The sequence below is a fragment of the Pan troglodytes genome, chromosome 20, assembly GCF_028858775.2.
Source record: "Pan troglodytes isolate AG18354 chromosome 20, NHGRI_mPanTro3-v2.0_pri, whole genome shotgun sequence".
NCBI lineage: Eukaryota > Metazoa > Chordata > Mammalia > Primates > Hominidae > Pan > Pan troglodytes.
Genome location: NC_072418.2, coordinates 15,931,696 through 15,955,411, shown reverse-complemented (window position 1 = coordinate 15,955,411; position 23,716 = coordinate 15,931,696). Strand labels below are relative to the sequence as shown.

The window sequence follows — 23,716 nt, the reverse complement described above, 5'->3', positions numbered from 1 at the left end:
ATACACACACACACACACACACACACACACACACACATTATGTGTGTGTGTATATATATGTATGTGTATATATAGTGATATTGTTACCAGTGTAAAGTGGCATTTTGCAACACATGGTAGCCTGTTGTTATCTTGATGACTATTGAAATTAGGAGGATGCCAGATGTCTGGATAGGAGTCTGGAACTAACCCTTGTTTCCTGCCTTGAAAAGGAGTAGCAACCTCCCTTAGCCTGATGAACCTCTAAATGTCCCCTATGTCTCTCTGCCTCCTCCTAAACTCCCTCCACCCGACCCCCAGCAAGCCTGAGGCTCTCACCCTGAGGACTAGAAGTTACCACGTTGGAAGAGGGTGCTGGACCCTGGGTCAGCTCTCCCACCAGGAGTAAGGTTGTGCCATCACCCATGGATTTATCTCGAAGTAGATGCACACGTAATCCCCTATGAAGCACAGGGACACATGGTGGCAGGATGGGGAGTCACTGCTTCCCAAGCAGTCTAGGCTGGTGGACCCCTCTTCCTTTCCCTCCCCCTGTCTCTGATAACCAAAGACAAGTGCAAGACAGCCCCTCTTTCCCATTTACTAACAGTCCCCACTCTCTGTGGCAGAGGCAAATACCTCCTCTACGAGAAGAATGAGGTGAAGGCGCGAGATCGGGAGTGGAAGAAGTATGAATTCCATTACGACAATGTGCTGTGGGCTCTGCTGACCCTCTTCACCGTGTCCACGGGAGAAGGCTGGCCACAGTAAGTGGCCCGACTGGAAATCTATCCAGGAGGAGCCCCGGGGAGCAGGAGGATAAAGGGCCTGAGAGCTTAGCAATAAGAAAGGTCTTGGAGGCCGGGCATGGTGGCTCACGCCTGTAATCCCAACACTTTAGGAGGCCAAGGCAGGTGTATCACTTGAGGCCAGGAGTTTGAGATCAGCCTGGCCATCATGGCAAAACTCCATTTCTACTAAAAATACAAAACAACAACAACAACAAAAAAAAAAACCTGCCAGGCATGGTGGCTCACACCTGTGGTCCCGGCTACTCAGGAGGCTGAGACACGAGAATCACTTGAACCCAGGAGGCAGAGGTTGCAGTGAGCCGAGATTGCACCACTGCACTTCATCCTGAGTGACAGAGCAAGACTATGGCCTCCCCGCCTTCAAAAAAAAAAAAAAAAAAAGTGAGGCTGAATCATGGACTTAGTCTTTATTTAAAATTTTGAGCCACTTGTGGTGGCTCATACCTGTTATCGCAGCTACTCAGGAGGCTGAGGTGGGAGGATCGCTTGAGCCCAAGAGTTCAAGGCTGCAGTGAGCTGTGATTGTGCCATTGTACTCCAGCCTAGACAACAGACGGAGACCCCTGTCCCTGAAAAAAAAAAAGAAGAAGAAATTGATATTTGTTCATCATGGACTTTTTGCATTAATTTTGATTTTTTAAAATATTGGAGCAAAAGATTATCTTGATTACTGAGATTTTCAGTACCCCCTTAATTTGCACCCAAAACAAATGCCTCCCTCCCTCACCTCGTCCAAGTAATGGTCTGTCTCTCAGAGGTCTTGGAAATGCCAGGCTGGAAGCTTGGTAGATTCCAGCATGTGCCCTCAGCATCCTCACCTCCCTCCCTCTCTCAGCAAATATGCCAACCTGAACATGCCCTACTACCCACTCTCAGACACATCCAGTACTCACACATGTGGGAATAGTGCTAACCCACAAGGCACCTTTGAGCAAAGGTTTTTTAAACACCTTTCTCAACAGACTTCATTTCCATCTGTCTGAAAATCATCGCAATAGACTTAAATGATTTTGTTCAAACAAGGCACTGGAGGGCCACCTGCCAAAAAATTGTCATCATGAATACACAAATCTATCATGCCTATCATGTGAAGGTATCGCTTAGACACAGAGCCTTTGAGCAGTGCGCAACCTGCACTACTGTACAGAGCTGCTGTGCACTTACCCACTCTCATATATATCCCCATTGTACCTCCTGAGCACCCAGCACCACCTGTGCTCAAATACCCACTCTACATGCATACACCCACCTCTATTCCCTCCATTGCCACAACCTGTCTTTAAATCCCAACTTGGCCACTTATAAGTGGGTGATCTTCAGCACGTCCCTTTAAATTGCTGAACCTCAATTTCCTCATGTGCAAAGTGGAGCCAGTAATAACCTCCCTGGGAGGGTTGCTGAGCCAGTGGGGATGAATTGTTGAATATTGTTTCCAGCACACAGCAAGCCCTTCATGCACAGCAGTAGAAGACTGACATTGGCCAGGCGTGGTGGCTCACACCTGTAATCTCAACAGTTTGGGAGACCGAGGCAGGTGGATCACCTGAGGTCAGGAGTTCAAGACCAGCCTGGCCAACATGGTGAAACCCCGTCTCTACTAAAAATACAAAAAAATTAGCCAGGCTTGGTGGTGCAGGTCTGTAATCCCAGCTACTTGGGAGGCTGAGGCAGGAGAAATCATTTGAACCCGGGAGGCGGAGGTTGTAGTGACCCAAGATCGCGCCGTTGCACTCCAGCCTGGGCAACGAGAGCGAAACTCCATCTCAAAAAATTAAAATTAAAATTAAGAAATAACTGACATTGTTGTCAGCCTTTCAAAAAACAGCGACTACTTAAATTTCTTTTTCATTTCCCTCTGTTCCTGTTCCGCCATCTCACTTCCACCCTCTCTCCACCTTCCTCATCACCCCTTGGGTCCCTGTCTCTCTCCTTCCTGCCCCTTCCCTCTCGCTGCCCCATTCCTTGCAGGGTCCTCAAGCATTCGGTGGACGCCACCTTTGAGAACCAGGGCCCCAGCCCCGGGTACCGCATGGAGATGTCCATTTTCTACGTCGTCTACTTTGTGGTGTTCCCCTTCTTCTTTGTCAATATCTTTGTGGCCTTGATCATCATCACCTTCCAGGAGCAAGGGGACAAGATGATGGAGGAATACAGCCTGGAGAAAAATGAGGTGCCACTTCCAATTCCATCTGTCCTTTAAAAACTGGGGACACACACAAACTTTAAAACACACACAACGCCCAGGAACCCCTTTCTAGGGGTACCTGGGGGAGGGAACAGAAGCATTGTCCCAAGCGAATCCGGTCTTCAGGGCAGCCCTTCATGGAGTTTCCAGAGGAAACACATCATATAGCGTATGTATCAGTCAGTTTAGACTAGGTTATGCCACAGTAACAAGCAACCCCAGATTTCATTGCCAAATATCCACAAAGGGACTTATTTTTTGCTCACACTGCATGTCAACATCAGTTGTGGATCTTGCCATCTTTATTCTGGTTCCCAGGCTGGCAGAGCAGCAGGGAAGCCTCCCTCTGAGATGCTCCAGATGAAAAAGAGAGTATGTCAGACTGAGGTTCAGTTCTTCAGGCTTGTGCTCAAAAATGACACATGTCACTTCTGCTCACATTTCATCAGCCAAAGCAAGTCACACATCCATTCTGACATCAGTGGAGTGGGCAAATACAGTCTCCCCTAGCGAAGGGTGGTGAATATTTATGAAGGAAAGCCAAGCCAGGTGTGGTGGCTCACACCTGTAATCCCAACATTTTGGGAAGCTGAGGCAGGAGGATCACTTGAGCTCAGGAGTTGAGACCAGCCTGGCCAACATAGCAAGACCCCATCTCTACTACAAATCAAAAAAATTAGCCAGGCATGATGGTGCACACCTTTAGCCCCAGTAACATGGGAGGCTGAGGTGGGAGGATGCTTGAGCTTGGGAGTTTGAGGCTGCAGTGAGCTATCATTATGCCACTGCACTACAGCCTGGGCAACAGAGCAAGACCCTCTCTCAAAAAAAGAAAAGGAAAGAAAATCCAGTCCCCTGTCTACCAGAGAGTATAGACATGACTCTTTGCCTCTCTGGCATCATCCAAGCTAAATAGAGGACCTAGGATATATCCTCCGCTCCCTTGACCCGTAAGACTTAATAACCACTATTCCTCCTCCTCTCTCCCTCAAAGAGAAGGAGAAGCAGCAGCAAAGTATTCAGTAAGAAAGAATGGGCTGGGCGCAGTGGCTCCCACCTGTAATCTTAACACTTTAGGAGGCCAAGGCAGGAGGATTGCTTGAGCCCGGAAGTTCAAGACCAGCCTGAGCAACATAGTGAGACCCCATCTCTATGATTAAAAAAAAAAAGTTTTAATTAGCTGGGTGTGGTGGTGCACACCTGTAGTCCCAGCTACTCAGGAGGCTGAAGCGGGAGGATCACTTGAGTCCAGGAGGTCAAGGCTGCAGTGAGCTGTGATTGCACTGCACTCCAGCCTGGGTGACAAAGCAAGCCCGTGTCAAAGAAGAAAAAAAAAGGAAGGAGGGAGGGAGGGAAGGAAGGAAGGAAATAAGGAGAGAGAGAAAGAAAGGAGGGAGGGAGGGAAGGAGATAGGGAGGGAAGAAGGAATGAAGAAGAAAGAAAGGGAGCGAAGGAAAGAAGGAAGAAGAGAGAGAGGAAAGGAGAAAGGGGAAAGGGTGGAAGGAATGAAGGGAAGGAAGGAAAAAGGAAAGTGAGGGAGGGAGGGAGGAAGGAAAGGAGGGAGGGAAGGAGGGAGGGAGGGAAGGAGGGAGGAAGGAAGGAGGGAGGGAGGGAGGGAGAGAAGGAGGGAGGGAAGGAAGGAGGGAGGAAGGAAGGAAGGAGGGAGGGAGCGAGGGAGGGAGGAAGGGGAAGAAGGATTAGGCTTCAATTTGATTTGGCACACTCGGTAGCTGTGTCACCTCAGGCAAGTGGTTTAACCTTTCTAAGCCTCTATTTTGGTGATCTGCAAAGTGAGGCCATTGATAGTACCCACTTCCCATGTTTGCATTAGCCATGCAATAATGGGGAAATGTCAGTGCAAGTTTTGGCAGTTGGTGACATCTCAAGAAACTGTAGCTGTTGGGATAAGAAAGCAATGGTGAGAAGGAAGAGAGAGCCCAGGAATCCTGGCTGGGGGCAAGAGAGGCAGAGACTCAAGCAGAAGCACTTGAGAACCGCGACGATTTAGACAGAGGGTGCCCAGTGTACAGCCACCTTCCTCCTGCCTCTGCCGCTCTCACCACTGGCCTCTCTCCCGCAGAGGGCCTGCATTGATTTCGCCATCAGCGCCAAGCCGCTGACCCGACACATGCCGCAGAACAAGCAGAGCTTCCAGTACCGCATGTGGCAGTTCGTGGTGTCTCCGCCTTTCGAGTACACGATCATGGCCATGATCGCCCTCAACACCATCGTGCTTATGATGAAGGTAAGTGCCCCACACCAGCCCCCAGCACTACTTAACCCCCACCTCGTTCCTGCCTCTACCCTGATAAAATGAAACCATCTGCAGTTTCCCAGACAGACCACACTCTGGATCACCTCTGAGATTTTGTTCCTGCTGTTCCCTCTACCTGACACACTGTTCCCACCACTCCCCCGGCCAGCTTCTTCTTCCCAGCTGTACCTGCAGACCTCTTCCTCCAGAAAGCCTTCCCTGACTACCCAAGACTGCTTGAGGTGCCCATCTTAGCAGGCATCTTATCTTTATGTCGCCTGCCACAAAAATCTGCGTCAGGTTGCATGACAGTGTCCCCCACCCATTTATGATGACCTCAGCCCTGAATTCCTAGAGTCCAACAAGGATCTGGCTCAGACGGAACAAGCAGCTCTCTATAAATGTTTGATTAATGAAATGAGGGGGCTGGGCGCGGTGGCTCATGCCTGTAATCCCAGAACTTTGGGAGGCCGAGGCGGGCGGATCACCTGAGGTCACGAGTTCGAGACCAGCCTGACCAACACGGAGAAACCGCATCTCTACTAAAAATACAAAATTAGCCAGGCGTGGTGGTGCGCATCTGTAATCCCAGCTACTCGGGAGGCTGAGGCAGGAGAATTGCTTGAACCCGGGAGGCGGAGGTTGCCATGAGCCGAGATAGCACAATTGCACTGTAGCCTGGGCAACAAGAGCAAGACTCCGTCTCAAAAAAAAAAAAGAAAAGAAAAAGAAAGAAATGAGGGAGAAGGGGTAGGTGAGGACCCTAAAATCCCCAGGGCTAAGGAGCGGCTTCCAAAAAAAAACTCTGAAAACCTTTCGCCCTGTGCTTTGGACTCCAAAGCGTGGATTCAAGCCCAGCTCTTCCATTTAATTCATTTACCTTTGTACAAGCAACCAGTGACTTTCTGGGGACTCAGTTTCCCTGTCAATAAAATGGGAATGATAATAAGAGCACCTTTGCCCCCTCCGGAGGAGGTGAGAGGATTGAATGAGAAAGTTCATGCAAGGACCTTAGCTCCTTCTCGGCACTTCAAAAACAATCAGTAGTGGCCGGGCAAGGTGGCTCACACCTGTAATCCCAGCACTTTGGGAGGTCGAGGCAGGCGGATCACTTGAGGCCAGGTGTTCGGGACCAATTGGCCAACATGGTGAAATCCCGTCTCTACTAAAAATACAAAAATTAGCTGGGCGTGGTGACGCATGCCTATAATACCAGCTGCGTGAGAGGCTGAGGCATGAGAATCGCTTGAACCCAGGGGGCGGAAGTTGCAGTGAGCTGAGATCACGCCACTGCACTCCAGCCTGGGTAACAGAGTGAGACTCCGTCTCAAAAAAAATAAGGAAGCCGGGGACGGTGGCTCACGCCTGTAATCCCAGCACTTTGGGAGGCTGAGGCGGGCGATCACAAGGTCAGGAGATCAAGACCATCCTGGCTAACACGGTGAAACCCTGTCTCTACTAAAAATACAAAAAGTTAGCTGGGCATGGTGGTGGGCACCTGTAGTCCCAGCTACTTGGGAGGCTGAGGCAGGGGAATGGCATGAACCCGGGAGGTGGAGCTTGCAGTGAGCCGAGATCGCGCCACTGCACTCCAGCCCGGGTGACAGAGTGAGACTCCTCAAAAAAAAAAAAAAAAAAAAGTATAATTCAGCCAAGCACAATGGCGTATGCCTATAGTCCCGACTATCAGGAGGCTAAGGTAGGATTGTGAGTTCAAGCCCAGCCTGGGCAAAATAGGAAGACCCCGTCTACCAAAAAAAAAAAAAAGGTGGGGGGAGGTTTTTGTTTTTTTGGATGTGAAAAGAAGAGCCTAGTCCGGCGGAGAGCTGGGCTTTCCTGAACTGTGCCTCCTACCAGTGAGGTTGCTCAGACATTGCCTGGGGCTGGAGTGTTGCCTGGAGAACAGCCATGAAGCTGCCTCCCCACTTCCCACTTCCCACCCCTGCTCGCTGACCCCTGCTACTCCTGCTTCTTTCCCCTAGTTCTATGGGGCTTCAGTTGCTTATGAAAATGCCCTGAGGGTGTTCAACATCGTCTTCACCTCCCTCTTCTCTCTGGAATGTGTGCTGAAAGTCATGGCTTTTGGGATTCTGGTAAGTACCACCTTGGGGCTACAGCTATGGGCTTGGGAGAAGCCCAAGGGGGAACAATGGGTCCTGGATGATGGTCTCCCAACGTGGCCCCAAGAACCCCAACCTCAAGGGTGGCTTCAGTATCCTGCCAGTGGCCACAGATCCTACTTAGGCATTCTTGTGTTTGCCAAGGAGTCCCAGGGAGACCCAACCTGTGAGTGTTACCATATGGCTGCTTATGTATCCAGTTCCTCAAAATGATGGGAGTCATCATGGCTGGGAGTCTTTAGCATCCATTTTAGAGATAAGAAAACTGAAATCAGGCTGGGCGAGGTGTCTCGTGGCTGTAATTCCAGCACTTTGGGAGGCCAAGGTGGGCGGATCACCTGAGGTCGGGAGTTCGAGACCAGCCTGACCAACATGGAGAAACTCTGTCTCTACTAAAAATACAAAATTAGCCGGGTGTGGTGGCGCATGCCTGTAATCCCAGCTACTCGGGAGGCTGAGGCAGGAGAATCGCTTGAACCTGGGAGGCAGAGGTTGTGGTGAGCCGAGATCACATCACTGCACTCCAGCCTGGGCAACAAGAGTGAAACTCTGTCTCAAAAAAAAGAAAGAAAGAAAGAAAACTGAAATCAGGCTGAGCACAGTGGCTCATGCCTGTAATCCTAGCACTTCAGGAGGCCAAGGCAGGAGGATCGCTTGAAGCTAGGAGTTCTCAACCAGCCTGGGCAGCAAAGCAAGCCCCTGTCCCTACAAAAAAAAAAAAAATTTTTTTTTAATTAGCCAGGCATGGTAACTCGTGCCTGTAGTGCCAGTTACTCAGGAGGCTGAGGTGGGAAGATATTTTGAGCCCAGGAGGTGGAGGTTGCAGTGAGCTATGATCATGCCACTGCACCCCAGCCTGGGCAACAGCAAGACTCCATCTTTAAAAAACAAACACAGAGGTCAGGCACAGTGACTCACACCTGTAATCCCAGCACTTTGGGAGGCAGAGGCAGGCAAATCACTTGAGCCTAGGAGTTCGAGACCACCCTGGCCAACATGGCAAAACCCTATCTCTACTAAAACTACAAAAAATTAGCCTGGCGTGCTTGTGGGTGCCCATGATCCCAGCTACTCAGGAGGCTGAGGCAGGAGAATCGCTTGAACCCACAAAGTGGAGGTTACAGTGAGCTGAGATCACACCACTGCACTCCAGCCTGAGCAACAGAGCAAGTCTCAAAAAAATAATAATAATAAAAATAAATATGTCTTTATTTTTCACCAGCCACTAACTAAATTTTAACATTTCCTTCCATCTTAAAGGGAGATAACAAACCCTTAGTATTAGTATTATCAACCCTTAATATTATCAACATGACCTGTGTCACTTATAAACATCAGATATTTTCATACTGCATTGTAAGGGCTGCAGATACCTTAACATTTAATTTGCATTCATCATTGCTTTAAAATGTTGCTTGTGATTAAACCTACAGCTAGAATTTGTTACTCAGTGTTTTTTTGTTGTTGTTTGATTTTGTTTTGTTTGAGACAGTCTCGCTGTTGCCCAGGCTGGAGTGCAGTGGCGCAATCTCGGCTCACTGAAAGCTCCACCCCCTGGGTTCACGCCATTCTCCTGCCTCAGCCTCCCGAGTAGCTGGGACTACAGGTGCCTGCCACCACACCTGGCTAATTGTTTGTATTTTTAGTAGAGATGGGGTTTCACCATGTTGGCCAGGATGGTCTTGATCTCCTGACCTCATGATCCGCCCGCCTCAGCCTCCCAAAGTGCTGGGATTACAGGCAGAAGCCACCGCACCCAGCCTACTCAGTGTGTTAATGGAGAAGTATATTCATTGTTAGATCGCCATTTTTAAAACTTTTTTTTTTTTTTTGAGACACAGTCTTGCTCTGTTGCCCAAGCTGGAGTACTGTGGCACAATCTTGGCTCACTGAAACCTCCACCTCCTGGGTTCAAGCGATTCTCCCATCTCAGCCTTCTGAGTAGCTGGGACTACAGATGCACACCAGCATGCCAGGCTAATTTTTATATTTTTAGTAGAGACGGGGTTTCACCATGTTGGCCAGGCTGGTCTCGAACTCCTGGCATCAAGCAATCTGCCTGCCTCAGCCTCCCAAAATGCTGGGATTACAGGCATGAGACACTGTGCCTAGCCTTAAAAAATATTTTGATAGCTATTTTATTACAAAAGGTAACCTTGCAGCCCTTGCTATTTTGTTATGCATTTACAAGCCTTTATGCATAAAATAAAATAGCCAGCACTATTCTCACATGGCCAAGGTTCGTAGCACACACACAAAAGTATAGTTGGCTGAGTGCGGTGGCTCACACCTGTAATCCCAACACTTTGGGAGACAGAGGTGGGTGGATCATGAGGTCAAGAGATCCAGACCACCCTTGCCAACATGGTGAAACCCCATCTCTACTAAAAAGTACAAAAATTAGCTGGGTGTGGTGGCACATGCCTGTAGTCTCAGCTACTCAGGAGGCTGAGGCAGGAGAATCATTTGAACGCGGGAGGCGGAGGTTGCAGTGAGCCGAGATCTTGCCACTGCACTCCAGCCTGGGTGACAGAGTGAGACTCCATCTCAATAAATAAATAAATTAAATTAAATTAAATTAAATTAAATTAAAATTATTTTTTAAAAAATTGGGGGCTGAGTGTGATGGCTCACACCTGTAATCCCGGCAGTTTGGGAGCTTGAGGAGGGCAGATCCCTTGAGGTCAGGAGTTCAAGACCAGCCTGGACAACATGGTGAAACCCCGTCTCTACTAAAAATACAAAAATTAGCCAGGCATGGTGGCGTGTGCCTGTAATCCCAGCTACTCGTGAGGCTGAGGCCCAAGCATCGCTTGAACCTGTGAGGCGGAGGTTGCAGTGAGCCAAGATGGCACCAGTGCACTCCAGCCTGGGTGACAGAGTGAGACTTTGTCTCAAAAAAAAAAAAAATTGAGGTGAAGAAGGCTTATGCTAGTGGGCTGGGACTTGAAGTGAAGTGAATTCTTGAAGGTCCCCAGTGAGTGGCCAAGGTGGGACTTGAACCAGGACATCTGTTCTCTTGACCACCAGCTTAGTCCATCCCTTTGAAGAGAATGACCTACAGTCTGGGTCTCAGCCAGGGTCTCAGGAAACCAGGTTCCCACCTTGGCTCACGGAGGTGGTTAGGGGCATCAGCTTTAGCACCAGAGTTCTAGGTTCAGATCTTGCCTCGTCCTATATAAGCTTTGTCACCTCCCCATCATTAAAAGGAGCCATTCTCCCCCTCCACCTCAGCAGAGCCCTGGTAAACAGCAGATGGACTAACGTGCATCTAGAGGGTTGAGGATGAAGCCTGGCCTGGCATGGGCACTCAATAAATGCTAGGGGCCAGGCACGGTGGCTGACACCTGTAATCGCAGCACTTTGGGAGGCTGAGGCAGGTGGATCGCTTGAGCCCAGGAGTCTGAGACCAACCTGGACAACATAGTGAGATTCTGTCTCTACAAAAAGTACAAAATTAGCCTGGTGTGGTGGCGTGCACCTGCAGTCCCATCTACTTAGGAGGCTGAGGTGAGAGGATGGATTCAGCCCAGGATGTCAGGGCTGCAGTGAGTCGTGATTGAGCCGCTGCACCCCACCCTGGGTGACAGAGCAAGACCCTGTATCAAAATAAATAAATAAATGCTAGGAAAGGGATCCTACTAATGGACCTTTTTCCTCCAAAACAGTGGCTTTCATTTGGTGGAGATGCTACTTATTAGAAGCACTTGAGGCCAGGTGTGGTGGCTCATGCCTGTAGTCCCAGCACTTTGGGACTTCTGCCAAGGCAGAAGAATTGCTTGAACCCAGGCGTTTTAGACCAGCCTGGGCAACATAGCAAGACCTCATCTCTACAAAACATTGAAAAATTAGCCAGCATAGTGGCACATGACTGTTGTCCTAACTACTTAGGCGAAGGCAGGAGGATTACTTGAGCTCAGGAGTTCAAGGCTGCAGTGAGCTGCGATCACATCACTGCCCTCCAGCCTGAGCAACAACACAAGACCCGGACTCTAAAAATCAAAAAAGAAGCACTTAGGGAAATTTCTTAAAATTAAATGATACCCTGAGCAAACCCCTAGATGTTCTGATTCATTTGGTTTGATGAGGTGGGAGGGAATCACTGAATCTATAATTTTTTGTGTGTGTGTGTGATGGATTCTCACTCTGTTGCCCAGGCTGGAGTGCAGTGGTGCAATCTTGGCTCACTGCAACCTCTGCTTCCCGGGTTCAAGCAATTGTCCTGCCTCAGCCTCCCGACTAGTTGGGATTACAGGCGCCCACCATCACGCCCGGCTAATTTTTGTATTTTTAGCAGAGACGGGGATTCACCACGTCAGCCAGGTTGGTCTCCAACTCCTGACCTCAGGTGATCCGCCCGCCTCGGCCTCCCAAAGTGCTGGGATTATAGGCATGAACCACCGTACCCAGCCTGCAGTTATTTTATTCTGAGTTGATCTTCTGCTGGTGAAGTGAGTCTTCCACTGGGTCCTGTAGCTGCATCTCCCTCACCCTGCCAATCCTGCAAGAGCCAGCACTGAGCTTCCCCTCTGCTTTCTCTTTTTTTTTTGAGATGGGATCTTACTCTGTTGCCCAGCCTGTTCTTGAACTCGTGGCCTCAAGCAGTTCTCCCTCCTTGGCCTCCCAAAGTGCTGGAATTATAGGCATGAGCCACCACGCCTGGTCTCCCCTTTCAGTTTTAAATGAAGCCACAAGTTCCCCGTATAACATTTGGGAGATGGAGGGGAGCTCTCTAGCCTAGGGGTTCAGGTCTGTGACCAAACGCCTATAAAGTTGTCTTTGTTTGGACTCCCCCAGAAGCAGAGCCTGAGACAAGGATTGAGTGCAAGGAATTTATCTGGGATGCAGGGCAGTAAGGGAGAGAGGAAGTGACACAGGGACAGAAAGGCAACCAGGAAAGAGTGTATTATTAAGCCAGTTCCTGCTGTGAACAAATGGGGCTCAGTTTCAGTGGAGACCTCCAGGAGGCAACAGAGAGCACATACCACAGAGTCATCCCACCTCACAGGGAGGGAATTGGAGTATTTATCCTCCAGTGCCCATCAGACAGAATCACAGGCCACTCCCAGGGGAGCTATTAATTCCCTAACACTTGTGCAGCCACAGAGAGACCCTGGGCAAAGTAGTGTACCTCAGGTGTGTAGTTGAGCTATGGGCAGGGCCCCAGCAACATCTGCCAAAATGCCAAAAGTGCCAGTGGGACCTGAATTCCTTTTTATTTATTTATTTATTTATTTATTTTTATTTATTTATTTTTGACGGAGTCTCGCTCTGTGGCCCAGGCTGGAGTGCAGTGGTGCAATCTCTGCTCACTGCAAGCTCTGCCTCCCGGGTTCACGCCATTCTCCTGCCTCAGCCTCCGGAGTAGCTGGGACTACAGGCGCCCGCCACCACACCTGGCTAATTTTCGTGTGTGTGTATTTTTAGTAGAGATGGGGATTCACCATGTTAGCCAGGATGGTCTTGATCTCCTGACCTCATGATCCGCCCACCTCGGCCTCCCAAAGTGCTGGGATTGCAGGCGTGGGCCACCGCGCCCGGCCCCCTGAATTCCTTTTTTAGGCAGTTGTGAAACAACAACATCCCATCTGTTGGGCACCTACTGTATATTCCATGCTCAGCGACGCACATTCATTGTCTGATTGCTGTGTTACCACTGCCTTCCAGAGAGGGGCGCAGAGGCCCCAGGCACTTCGCCTAGGAGGGAAGCACAGCTCTAAGGTCAGGCTCCTTCTCTGTAAGGTAGAGGGGCTACTTCAGGGTCACACTGACCACCCCAACCCCTGACCTGGCCTCTGCTTCTGCGAAGATGCTGAGAAGGCCCTGTGTTTTGTGTTTTGGGTCCCACTGACCCCAGAGGGGAGGGCCATCTCTTTGACCCAGACTCTTGGATCCAAACTGGGGTGCCACCCATCACCATGTCAGTACCCGGTTGAGGGGAGTCAGAGATAGCAGGAGACCTTGTGGGACTTGAGGCTGTGACTGTTCTCCAAACAATGTGGAGTATTTCCATATTTTAACAAAAGAGAGGCCAGGCGTGGTGGCTCACGCCTGTAATCCCAGCACTTTGGGAGGCCGAGGCGGATGGATCACGAGGTCAGGAGATCGAGATCATCCTGGCTAACATGGTGAAACCCCGTCTCTACTAAAAAATACAAAAAATTAGCCAGGCGTGGTGGTGGGCGCCTGTAGTCCCAGCTACTCGGGAGACTGAAGCAGGAGAATGGTGTGAACCCGGGAGGTAGAGCTTGTAGTGAGCTGAGAATGTGCCACTGCACTCCAGCCTGGGCGACAGAGTGAGACTCTGTCTCAAAAAAAAAAAAAAAAACAGAGAGGTTATGCTTGTGTTTCCCCTTGAGCCAGCACCCAGCCCAGGAATGCAGCAGTCAGGATAGATCAAGTGAAGCTGCAGTAACAAACAGCCCCCACATCTCAGTGACTTAAATTGATGGGAAGGGTTTTTTACATTCAGCAGGGAAGCTGTTTGCCTCATAGTTACCCAGGGACCCAGGCTCACAGAGTAGCTGCCATTCAAAATGTTACTGGTCGCCAAGCCCAGGGTTGAGAGGCTAGAGAGTCCAACACTGACCAGAAAGTGACCACACTGCTTCCACACACAGCACATCACTGCACCTAGACACACATGGCCCCATCTAAACACAAGGGGACCAGGAAGTGCGTGTGCCTGAAAGGCCCCAAAGCCCCCTGTCCAGTGCCTGTTCTGCACCCTGTTACTGTCTGCCTCCAGATCAGGAAATGGAGGCCCAGAGAGGTTAAGCCACTTGCCCATAGCCACACAGCTGTGGTAGCAGAGCTGGGATTTGAACCCAGAGTCTCCTTTCTTTGCGAGTATGCTGCCAACCTAGTGGGGACCTGAACACAGACTGTGGGCTCTCTGAGGCCTGGGTTCAAATCCTGGCTTTACATCTCTGTGCTGCTAGCCTCAGGCAGATGAGTGGCTTGGTTACCTCCTAGAAAATGGGTATACCTGGGAGTGGTGGCTCACGCCTATAATCCCAACACTTTGGAAGGCCAAGGTGAGCAGATCACTTCAGGTCAGAAGTTCGAGACCAGCCTGACCAACATGGTGAAACCCCGTCTCTACTAAAAATACAAAAATGAGCTGGGTGTGGTGGCATGCACCTGTGGTCCTACCTACTTGGGAGGCTGAGGCAGGAGAATCGCTTGAACCCAGGAGGCAGAGGTTACAGTGAGCCGAGATCGTGCCACTGCACTCCAGCCTGGACGACTGAGCGAGACTCCATCTCAAAAAAAAAAAAAGAGAGAAAGAAAGAAAAAGAAAATGGGTGATAACCCTTCCCTCCAGGATCTTCATGAGGATCTCAGTGATGTCATTTATAAAGCCCCTGGGGTCTCGGGAGCCCTCAACAATGCTGGAGAGACAGGCCACAGCTCTGAAGAGCTGCCCCAGCCCTGTGGAGCTGAAGCAGGGTCTGGAGGCCCCCTCTGGGGCCAGGCCAATCATGGGGAGGCCCCCAGGAGTTCCCAGGGAGGGAGACTCAGCACAGATGATGTCGAACAGCCTTTACCGCAGCCCTTCGAACAACCATAACTGTCCCGGGCACTCCGCTGATTGGCAACTGTGCCTCTAACATGCCCCCGGCCAGCCTAGGGGGCCGGGAACCAAGCCCTCTGTTGGCATCTCTGTCTTGTGGGTCCCCATTCTAGAATTATTTCCGCGATGCCTGGAACATCTTCGACTTTGTGACTGTTCTGGGCAGCATCACCGATATCCTCGTGACTGAGTTTGGGGTAAGTCTCCCTCCAGCTTCTCTCTGGGTGACTCTGGGCTGGACGAGGCAGGCGGCAGGGGGCGGGGGAGCGGTCCCAGAGGCAGTGTGTCCCGGCAGCCATAGCTGCTTGAGCCAGCACTTGGCCATGACCAGAGAGGGAGAACTGGGGCCCCGGGGACAATGGCAGCCCCTCAGGAGGGCATCGTGGGGAGATGGGGGTGACCAAAGCTTGGCTGTAGGGCCAGCACTGAGGGGTGGGCTTTCCTGCATCCTGGCCTAGGAATTAATAATGCAGATGAGTACATTGAGGGAACTGAGACACTCAAAAGCTCCGAAAGCTGAGCCGGCTCCCAAACACCACCCTATGTCAGGAGCCCAGAAAGAATGGGTTTCGAGTCAATTCTGTTTGAACCAACCCTCTCCTAGTTGGCAGGAGAGAGCCACAGCCCTCAGGCCAGTGTGGGGACACCACTCCCAGGGCCATAGAGAGGTCCCCAGGGTGTCTTCCCTCCTCTAGCCCCGGGCCTGGGAGACTCTCAACATGGGAGTCTCTGGACCTCTCTGTGGTGGCCTCACAGGCCACATTGCCCTTCTCCTTTTCTGGAAGACTCAGGGCCCCAGAGGTCCTGTCCTAGACCCTCTCCTTGGCCATCTGCCAATGAGCCCAGGCTTGGGGTCCCTCAGGAGATTGGGGGGAGGGTAGAAGATCCTTGCAGGGGGAAGCAATGGTCAAAAAAGGGTGTCAAAGCCAAGGGTCAAGGGTGATATCGATGTCATCTTACTAACAATAAAAATAACAATAGCTCACGAGAATTGCAGCCTTGCTGTGTGCCAGGGAACTGTGCCAAGTGGTTTACGTGGATTGGCTCAGGATAGAGGTCTTGGTCTCAGCTCGTGAGAGAATTCCCTCGGAGGGTTCAACTGAAGGCACCCAAATGCAGAGCTCACTGGTGGAGGGGAAGGGAAGGGTGCCCACAAGGGTGGCAAGGTGTCCAGCGACCAGCCACCATGGGGAGCTGTTACCTGCCCAGGTGCTGAAGTGGGGAGGAAACCTGAGCCGGAGGCCAGGAGAAGCCACCAAGTGGGAGCTGTCCTGTCAATGTGGAGAGACAGAGACCAGGGCCCAAGCAGGCAGAGAGCAATAGGGGAGAAACACCCCAACCTTTCTCTCCCCTCATCCCTCATCTCCTGCCAGAGCCTCCCATGGCCCAAAGTAAACCAGAAGCAAGCTGAATATGATGCTCAGAGCAGGCAGGGAAGTCAGGAGAATAGATCTGGGTGTGGTCGGGCCTGAGGAAGAGGGTGTTGCCTCATTTCACAGATGGGAAAACTGACCTCAGCCGGGCACGGTGGCTCACGCCTGTAATCCCAGCACTTTGGGAGGCCGAAGCCGGCGGATCACCTGAGGCCAGGAGTTCAAGACCAGCCTGGCCAACATGGTGAAACCCCGTCTCTACTGACAATACAAAAAAATTAGCCAGGTGTGGTGGTGCATGCCTGTAATCCCAGCTACTCAGGAGGCTGAGGCAGGAGAATTGCTTGAACCCGGAAGGCGGAGGTTGCAGTGAGCTACGATCACACCATTGCACTCCAGCCTGGGTGACAAGAGCGAAAACTCCATCTCAAAAAAAAAAAAGAAAGAAAGAAAGAAAACTGATCTTCAATGCCTGGGGAAGTGAGAGACACTCCCAAGGTCACAAAGCCAGGCCTGGGTGACTCCTGAGAGTACACTGACAGCTCCTGGGGTGTCCCAGTCAGATCCCCCTACAGAAAAGGATCTGTTTGCCTGCTCTTCCGTCCTAGAAGGCCAGGAGGGGCTGGGGAACTACACAAAAGAGGGGGCCATTCTTTGATATGTCCTACGGCACCCGCACCCAAGTGATACACACTTATTTGCCTTCAGCTCCAGTGAGCCAGAATTTTCCCCTTCCCCTCACCCTATCCCTGAAACCTTCCTCTAGAGGGTTCTTGCCCACATGGGGGCTCTCTCCACTGGGGTGCCCCCACCTGGTCATTCTCCCCTGTCCTGAGTTTCTAGAGAGGGCTGGAGCTCCAGCTGGCAATCAAAATATCTTGCCATCTGGCTACATACAAGACAGCCTTGAACCAATGTCCCTTTGGGTCAAGAGGTTAGAAGGATGGTCCAGCTCCCCAGAAGGGCAGGTGGGGTGGAGGAAGTTAGTTGAAACATTCAGTCACCAGTAAGAGAGCTGTAGGGACAGACTCCAACAGCCTGTTCTCCTGGCTGGCAGGAAGATGGGGCATGGGGTGTTCATGGGACATCAGGACTCTTGCAGTAGCCAAACAGCCCCCAGCCCTCCCTACCAGCTGTTTGATCTTGGACAACTTGCGCTATCTCTTCTCATGTAGAGTGGGGCTAACCATTGCAACCAACCTCAGACACTTGCAAGACTCACAGTGATGCATGCACTCAAAAGACATTCATTGAGCACCTACTGTGTGCCTGGTGTGATTATAAGTGCTGGAGACAGAACGAGAAGGAGGGGTGCCAAACAAAACAGACCAAGAATACAGAGTGTCTGCTCTCATAGAGCTGACATTCTAAGGAGAGAGACGGGAACTTTTTACAAGTAAAAGCATCAACAGGCCGGGCGTGGTGGCTCACGCCTGTAATCTCAGCACTTTGGGAGACCAAGGCAGGTGGATCACTTGAGGTCAGGAGTTCGAGACCAGCCTGGCCAACATGGTGAAACTCTGTCTCTACTAAAAATACAAAAATTAACCGGGCATGGTGGCAGGTGCCTGTAATCCCAGCTACTCAGGAGGCTGAGGCAAGAGAATCACTTGATTCTCAGGAGGCGAGAGGTTGTAGTGAGCCAAGATTGTGCCACTGCCCTCCAGCCTGGGCGACAGAGTGAAACTCTGTCTCAAAAAGAAAAGGAAGAAAAAGAAAGAAAGAAACGTGAAGTGCTTGGCACAGAACCTGCCAGGAAACCAGGAGTTTGAAAATGGTGGTTGTTAACTATTACTGCTATTGTTATTGTTATTGTGAATGGGTGTGTAGTTTTGTTAGCCAGCCCTGAGTTACAATCAATTTGAGGGAAAGATAGGGGGTGGGTGTTTGGGTCCTTCTGGGACAATTAACTCCCAACCTGGAGTAGGGAGAGGCATGTCCTGGCAGGCAAGGAGGTCTCAGTTGCCCCTTTCTGCCTCCCAGGTAAGCCCACTAGTTCTGAGGCCAGGGCTTGGCCAGGCTGAGACAGGAAATGCCAGATGCTTGGGAGGGCAGGTCCCTGGGGTTTAGGGGGCAGAGGGCGTGCGGCAGTACTAACCAGTGCTGTCTCAGCTGCTGCCCCCAAGTGTCCGGGGTGATGTGGGTTTGCCCTGTGTGCAATGGATAATGACTGTGTTTCTTGTCTTGTCTCTTTTCATGCCTGCTCTTAAAACTGTATATTGGCGCAACGCCGTCTGAAAAACTCATCCAATCAAAATGCACTATGAAATTCATTTGTTCATCCATGACATGGTCTGTGTGTTCATACACCAATGACTTATCTCCCAACCCACCGCCACCACCACCCCCACTCCCCGCCCGGGAACCGAAACCCATTGGTTTTTTGGCACTGGTTACAAATCAACCTAAAAAATGCTGAACACGCCTCCCCAACTGCCCCCGCCCGCCCGCTCCCCCTCATCTTCAACATCTGCATCTAGAATCCGGTTGGTCTTACTTCTTTCTGAAGTCTAAATGCCTTACATTAACTGTGAACGCATCTCCTCGCATCGGCATTGCATGCCACACCCTGCCTCTCCAACGTGGGATGCCTGACGCTCTCCTCAACCCTCCGCTCCCCTCTGTCTGTCTGTCCTCCCGCCCCCAGCCCCTGTGCCTCCCACTTCCTGTAGACTCTGTCTCTCTGTTTTTATCGGGTTCTGAATGGGGGTTTTCTGTTTGGGGTGGTTTGCGTCTTTTGCAGAGAAAGGGATGGGTTTTCCCAGCGCAGCACCTCTCTCTTGCCCCATCCCGCACACACATCCCCTACACTCAGAGACAATAGAGGCAAATCCACTCCCAGCCACCTCTCACCACTCCTGTCCCCCATTCAGCTCCATGGACCCCAGGCCCCAGGAAAGCTGCCAACTGTCTCCTCGCCCCTCCAGCTCTCTCCATCCTGCTGTCCCCAGTCCTCCATCTCAAGCCCACAAGATCTTTGGCCTTGACCAGCAGAGACTTGACTCTCCAAGTCTGATAAAGGAGACCTGAAGGCCAGGCAGTGTGCCGGCAAAGACTCTCAGGCAGAGGAACTCAGAAGTGCCAGACTTGGATCTGGTAGCTTCATGTGGGGCTGGCCCACTGAGGCCCTCTCCTGGAGCCTTGAACTGTACGTGCACACGCAGTCACACAGTCACTGTGCACACACAGTCACTGCACACACAGTCACTGCACACAGACACTGCACACACAGTCACTGTGCACACACACAGTCACTGTGCACACACTGTGCACACAGTCACTGCACACACACAGACACTGCACACAGTCACTGCAGCCACTGCACACAGACAGTCACTATGCACACACAGTCACTGCACACAGACACTGCACACACAGTCGCTATGCATGCACAGTCACTGCACACAGACACTGCACACACAGTCACTGCACACAGTCACTATCCACACACACAGTCACTGCGCAGACACTGCACACACAGTCACTGCACACAGACACTGCACACACAGTCACTGCACACAGACACTGCGCACACAGACACTGCACACAGACACTGCACACATAGTCACTGCACACACACAGTCACTATGCACACACAGTCACTGCACGCAGTCACTGTGCACACACAGTCACTCTGCACACAGTCACTATGCAGTCACTGCACACACAGTCACTGCGCACACACAGTCACTGCACGCAGACACTGGACACACAGTCACTATGCACACACACTGCACACACCACTATGCACACACAGTCACTGCACACAGTCACTGTGCACAGTCACTATGTACACACACTGGCACTGCATGTAGTCACTATGCACACACACTGCACAGTCACTGTGCACACATACACTGCACACACTGTCACTATGCAAACACAGTCACTGCACACAGTCACTATGCACACACACTGCACACACAGTCACTGCACACAGAGCCACTATGCATGCACACACAGTCTGCATTCACACATTGAACACACAGTCGCTATACACACACAGTCACTGCACACACTGTCAATATGCACACACAGTCACTGCACACAGTCACTGCACAGTCTATACACCCACACACTGAACACACAGTCACTATACACACACATTCACTACACACAGAGTCACTGCATACACAGTCACTATGCACACACAGTCACTATGCACAGTCACTGCAGTCACTACGCACACACATAGTCACTGTGCAGTCTATGCACACACAGTCACTATGCATCCACACACTGCACACACAGTCTGTGCACCCACACACTGAACACACAGTCACTATGCACACACACAGTCACTGCGCACAGTCACCATGCACAGTCACTGCACACAGTCTACACACACACAGTCACTGCACACACAGTCACCGTGCACACAGTCACTGCACACACAGTCTATGCACACACACAGTCACTGTGCACACAGTCTATGCACACACAGTCTATGCACCCACACACTGAACACACAGTCACTGCATGTACAGACACTGCACATAGTCATGACCTCTTCTCTTTTTCTCGCTCATTCTCCAATTCTCTCTCTCTCGCTCGCTCTTTTTTTTTTTTTTTAGACAGAGTCTCGCTCTGTCACCCAGGCTGGCGTGCAGTGGCACAATGTCAGCTAACTGCAACCTCTGCCTCCCCGTTTCAAGCAATTATGATGCCTCAGCCTCCTGAGTACCTGGGATTACAGGCATGTACCACCACGCCAGGCCACTTTTTGTATTTTTAGTAGAGACAGGGTTTCACCATGTTGGCCAGGCTGGTCTCGAACTCCTGACCTCAAGTGATGCACCCGCCTCAGCCTCCCAAAGTGTTGGGATTACAGGTGTGAGCCACTACACCTGGCCTCTAATCCTCATTCACTGTTCCTGTCTCTGTGTCTCTCACATACAGGCATGCATGCATGCACGCATGCACACACACACACACTGGCCCTCTCTGCTACATCTACCCACCCTGTACCCCCACTCCAGTACATACTGCACACATCTCTCTCCCTCCCCCACTTCTCAGCCCCTTGCACACCCCTTGTTCTGTTAAATCTCAACTGCCTCTGCCCCTCTCCTACCCACCAATGAGGCCCTTAGAGGGACACCCCAATGGCATCTTTGCCCTGGGATCATCCCTTCCCTGCTGGCAATACACATGCATTCACCCACCAAACATTTAATGAGCCCCTATTTGGTGCCACAGATGAAATTATGGGCAGAAGCAGACACCATTACTGTCCCCTCTTACCACATACAGTCAGGTGGGGGAGGCAGGCATCAGTCAAATAACCCCTTGACTCCACTTAAAATTATACCTGCACTGCGAGCTGAAGGATGAGCAGCATTAACAAGGCAGAGAGAGATGCACAGAGCATTCCAGGCCCAGGACAGCACATGCAAAGGCCTTGTGGTGGGACGGAACCTGTGAGGGGTCAGGATCTGCAAGTGAGGGAATGTGGCTGATGCAAAGACAGCAGAGAAAGGCTGGCCTGGAGACAGCCGAAGAAGGCAGAAGGGGACAGGATGCGGGGCTGGGGAGGGCGGGGCTATATTGTGGAATATGGGCTTTCTCCTAAGCACCAGGAAGGGCCTGGGAGGATAGGAAGCAGGGGAGGTGCGACTGGTCGTGTGACTAGACAAGCTCGCTCTGGTTGCAGGGCAGGGAACAGCTTGACAGGAGGCTGGGCTGGAGGTGGGCACCAGGAATCGCAGCAAGAGATGACAGTGGAGGAGAGAGAACAGTGGGAGGGTTCTCCTCTGCAGGACCCAGGGAAAGATCAGGTCTGAACTGAGGAGATGAGGTGCCTGGGAGCAGTCGGGTCTGGCTTAAAACTGGCAGATAGGCTGAGCACGGTGACTCAAGCCTCTAATCACAGCACTTTGGGAGGCTGAGGCAGGAAGATCACCTGAGGTCAGGAGTTCGAGACCAGCCTGACCAACATGGTGAAACCCCATCTCTCCTAAAAAATACAAAAATTAGCCAGGCGTGGTGGCAGGCGCCTGTAATCCCAGATCCTCTGGAGGCCGAGACAGGAGAATCACTTAAACCTGGGAGGTGGAGGTTGCAGTGAGCCGAGGTCGTGCCATTGCACTCCAGCCTGGGCAACAGAGTGAGACTCTCTTAAAAAAAAAAAAAAAAAATACTGGGTGATAGAGGTGAGCGAGTGCAAGGAAAGGACGAGGTTGGGGGAAGAGAATAGGTGTGGGCATAGCGAGTTTGAGGTGCCTTTAGGACATCCCGAAATAAGTCAGATAAGCAGGTGTTGTGGGGGCTGCAGCTTGGAGCTGAGGTCTACAAGTAGTAGGACTTTTCTGGAGCCCTTAGGTGGGTGGTCTCCATATCCTTCTGAGCGCTTGAGGAACATCTGAGCACAGCACTGGAAAAGAAAAGACCACAAGGACGCTGTCCTCATGCCTTCCAGGGGCTGTGTCCCACCCCCATCACATTCTAGCCAGGAAGTTCAGGGGAGGTGTTGAAGAGAGGAAGCTGCACCTCCCAAGCCATGGATTGAAATGTGGAAGGCAGGAAGAGGGAACTTGTCAGAAGTTCTGGGGGCAGTGGAAAGAATTGGTACTGATGCAGGAAGAGATGGAGGGTGGGTGAGGGCAGACTAGTACCCTTCCCCCACTGCCCCGAACCCTTCCCGTCTCCACCCCTACCTGCCTCATGTGTCTCCTCCCCCACTTGGCTCCAAGAAGGGAAGCATGTTTTCTGCACGCATCTCCCTGCCAGATCCCTGGCTTTTTTGCATGGTTGCAAGCTTCCCCTGCTCTCCTCCAAACCCCTCTCCTGAGGCTGCTTCCAGGGTCCGCCTGCCTTCGCATGCCTGGCCGAGTCCACATGTTATGATCCACCCCATGAAAGGGATGGCTTGTACTCTGGGGTTGAACGGGAGGGGGCTGGGGATACCTGAGCCATCGGCCCCATCCCCAGGTGGAGCTGGGTGGCCAGGCAGGGATGGGGGTCAGGGCAGCAGGGCACAGAGAGTGACTCTGTTAGCCAAGCTGGGTTTGGGGCTTGTTCGAGGCACTGGAGACATTCTCACAGCACTTGAGCCCAGTGTGGTCAGGGTAGGATCCCCCAGCCCCCTTCTCCATCCTAGAGGCCTAAGGACGCACTGATGTGTCCCAGAGAGCATCCTAGACATTGCCATCAAACCCAGAGGCCTCAGAAATTCCTTGAACTCCAGTCCTTGCCTCTCAGCTCCCAGGCCAAAGCCAGCACAAGACACAGATCTGGCAGCCAGAAAGCCCTCTGGAAGCCACCAAGTAGGATGCCCATGTCACCCAAACTAGGACACTTTTGAAACAGGAGGGAGGCTGTGACTGTATGGTCACCCTGTGCCATTTGGGGGGTGAAGGTTAGACCAAGTTAAATCTTGCTACGTGGCCTGTAGCAAATCCTACAAATCCCATAGAAC

The 23,716-nt window shown here is 51.5% G+C and overlaps 1 protein-coding gene across 9 annotated transcripts in view; it reads left to right on the top strand.

Moving 5' to 3' along the window:
• Positions 1–23,716, top strand: part of CACNA1A (calcium voltage-gated channel subunit alpha1 A) — a 418,584-nt gene that overhangs the window by 364,785 nt on the left and 30,083 nt on the right. For all 9 annotated transcript variants that reach the window (XM_054673094.2, XM_054673090.2, XM_054673092.2 and 6 more), the window contains 5 exons: positions 609–746; positions 2,760–2,961; positions 5,057–5,221; positions 7,213–7,323; positions 15,040–15,123. In XM_054673094.2, coding sequence (XP_054529069.1) covers positions 609–746; positions 2,760–2,961; positions 5,057–5,221; positions 7,213–7,323; positions 15,040–15,123 — 700 coding nt within the window. The remainder of the gene's footprint in view (positions 1–608; positions 747–2,759; positions 2,962–5,056; positions 5,222–7,212; positions 7,324–15,039; positions 15,124–23,716) is intronic.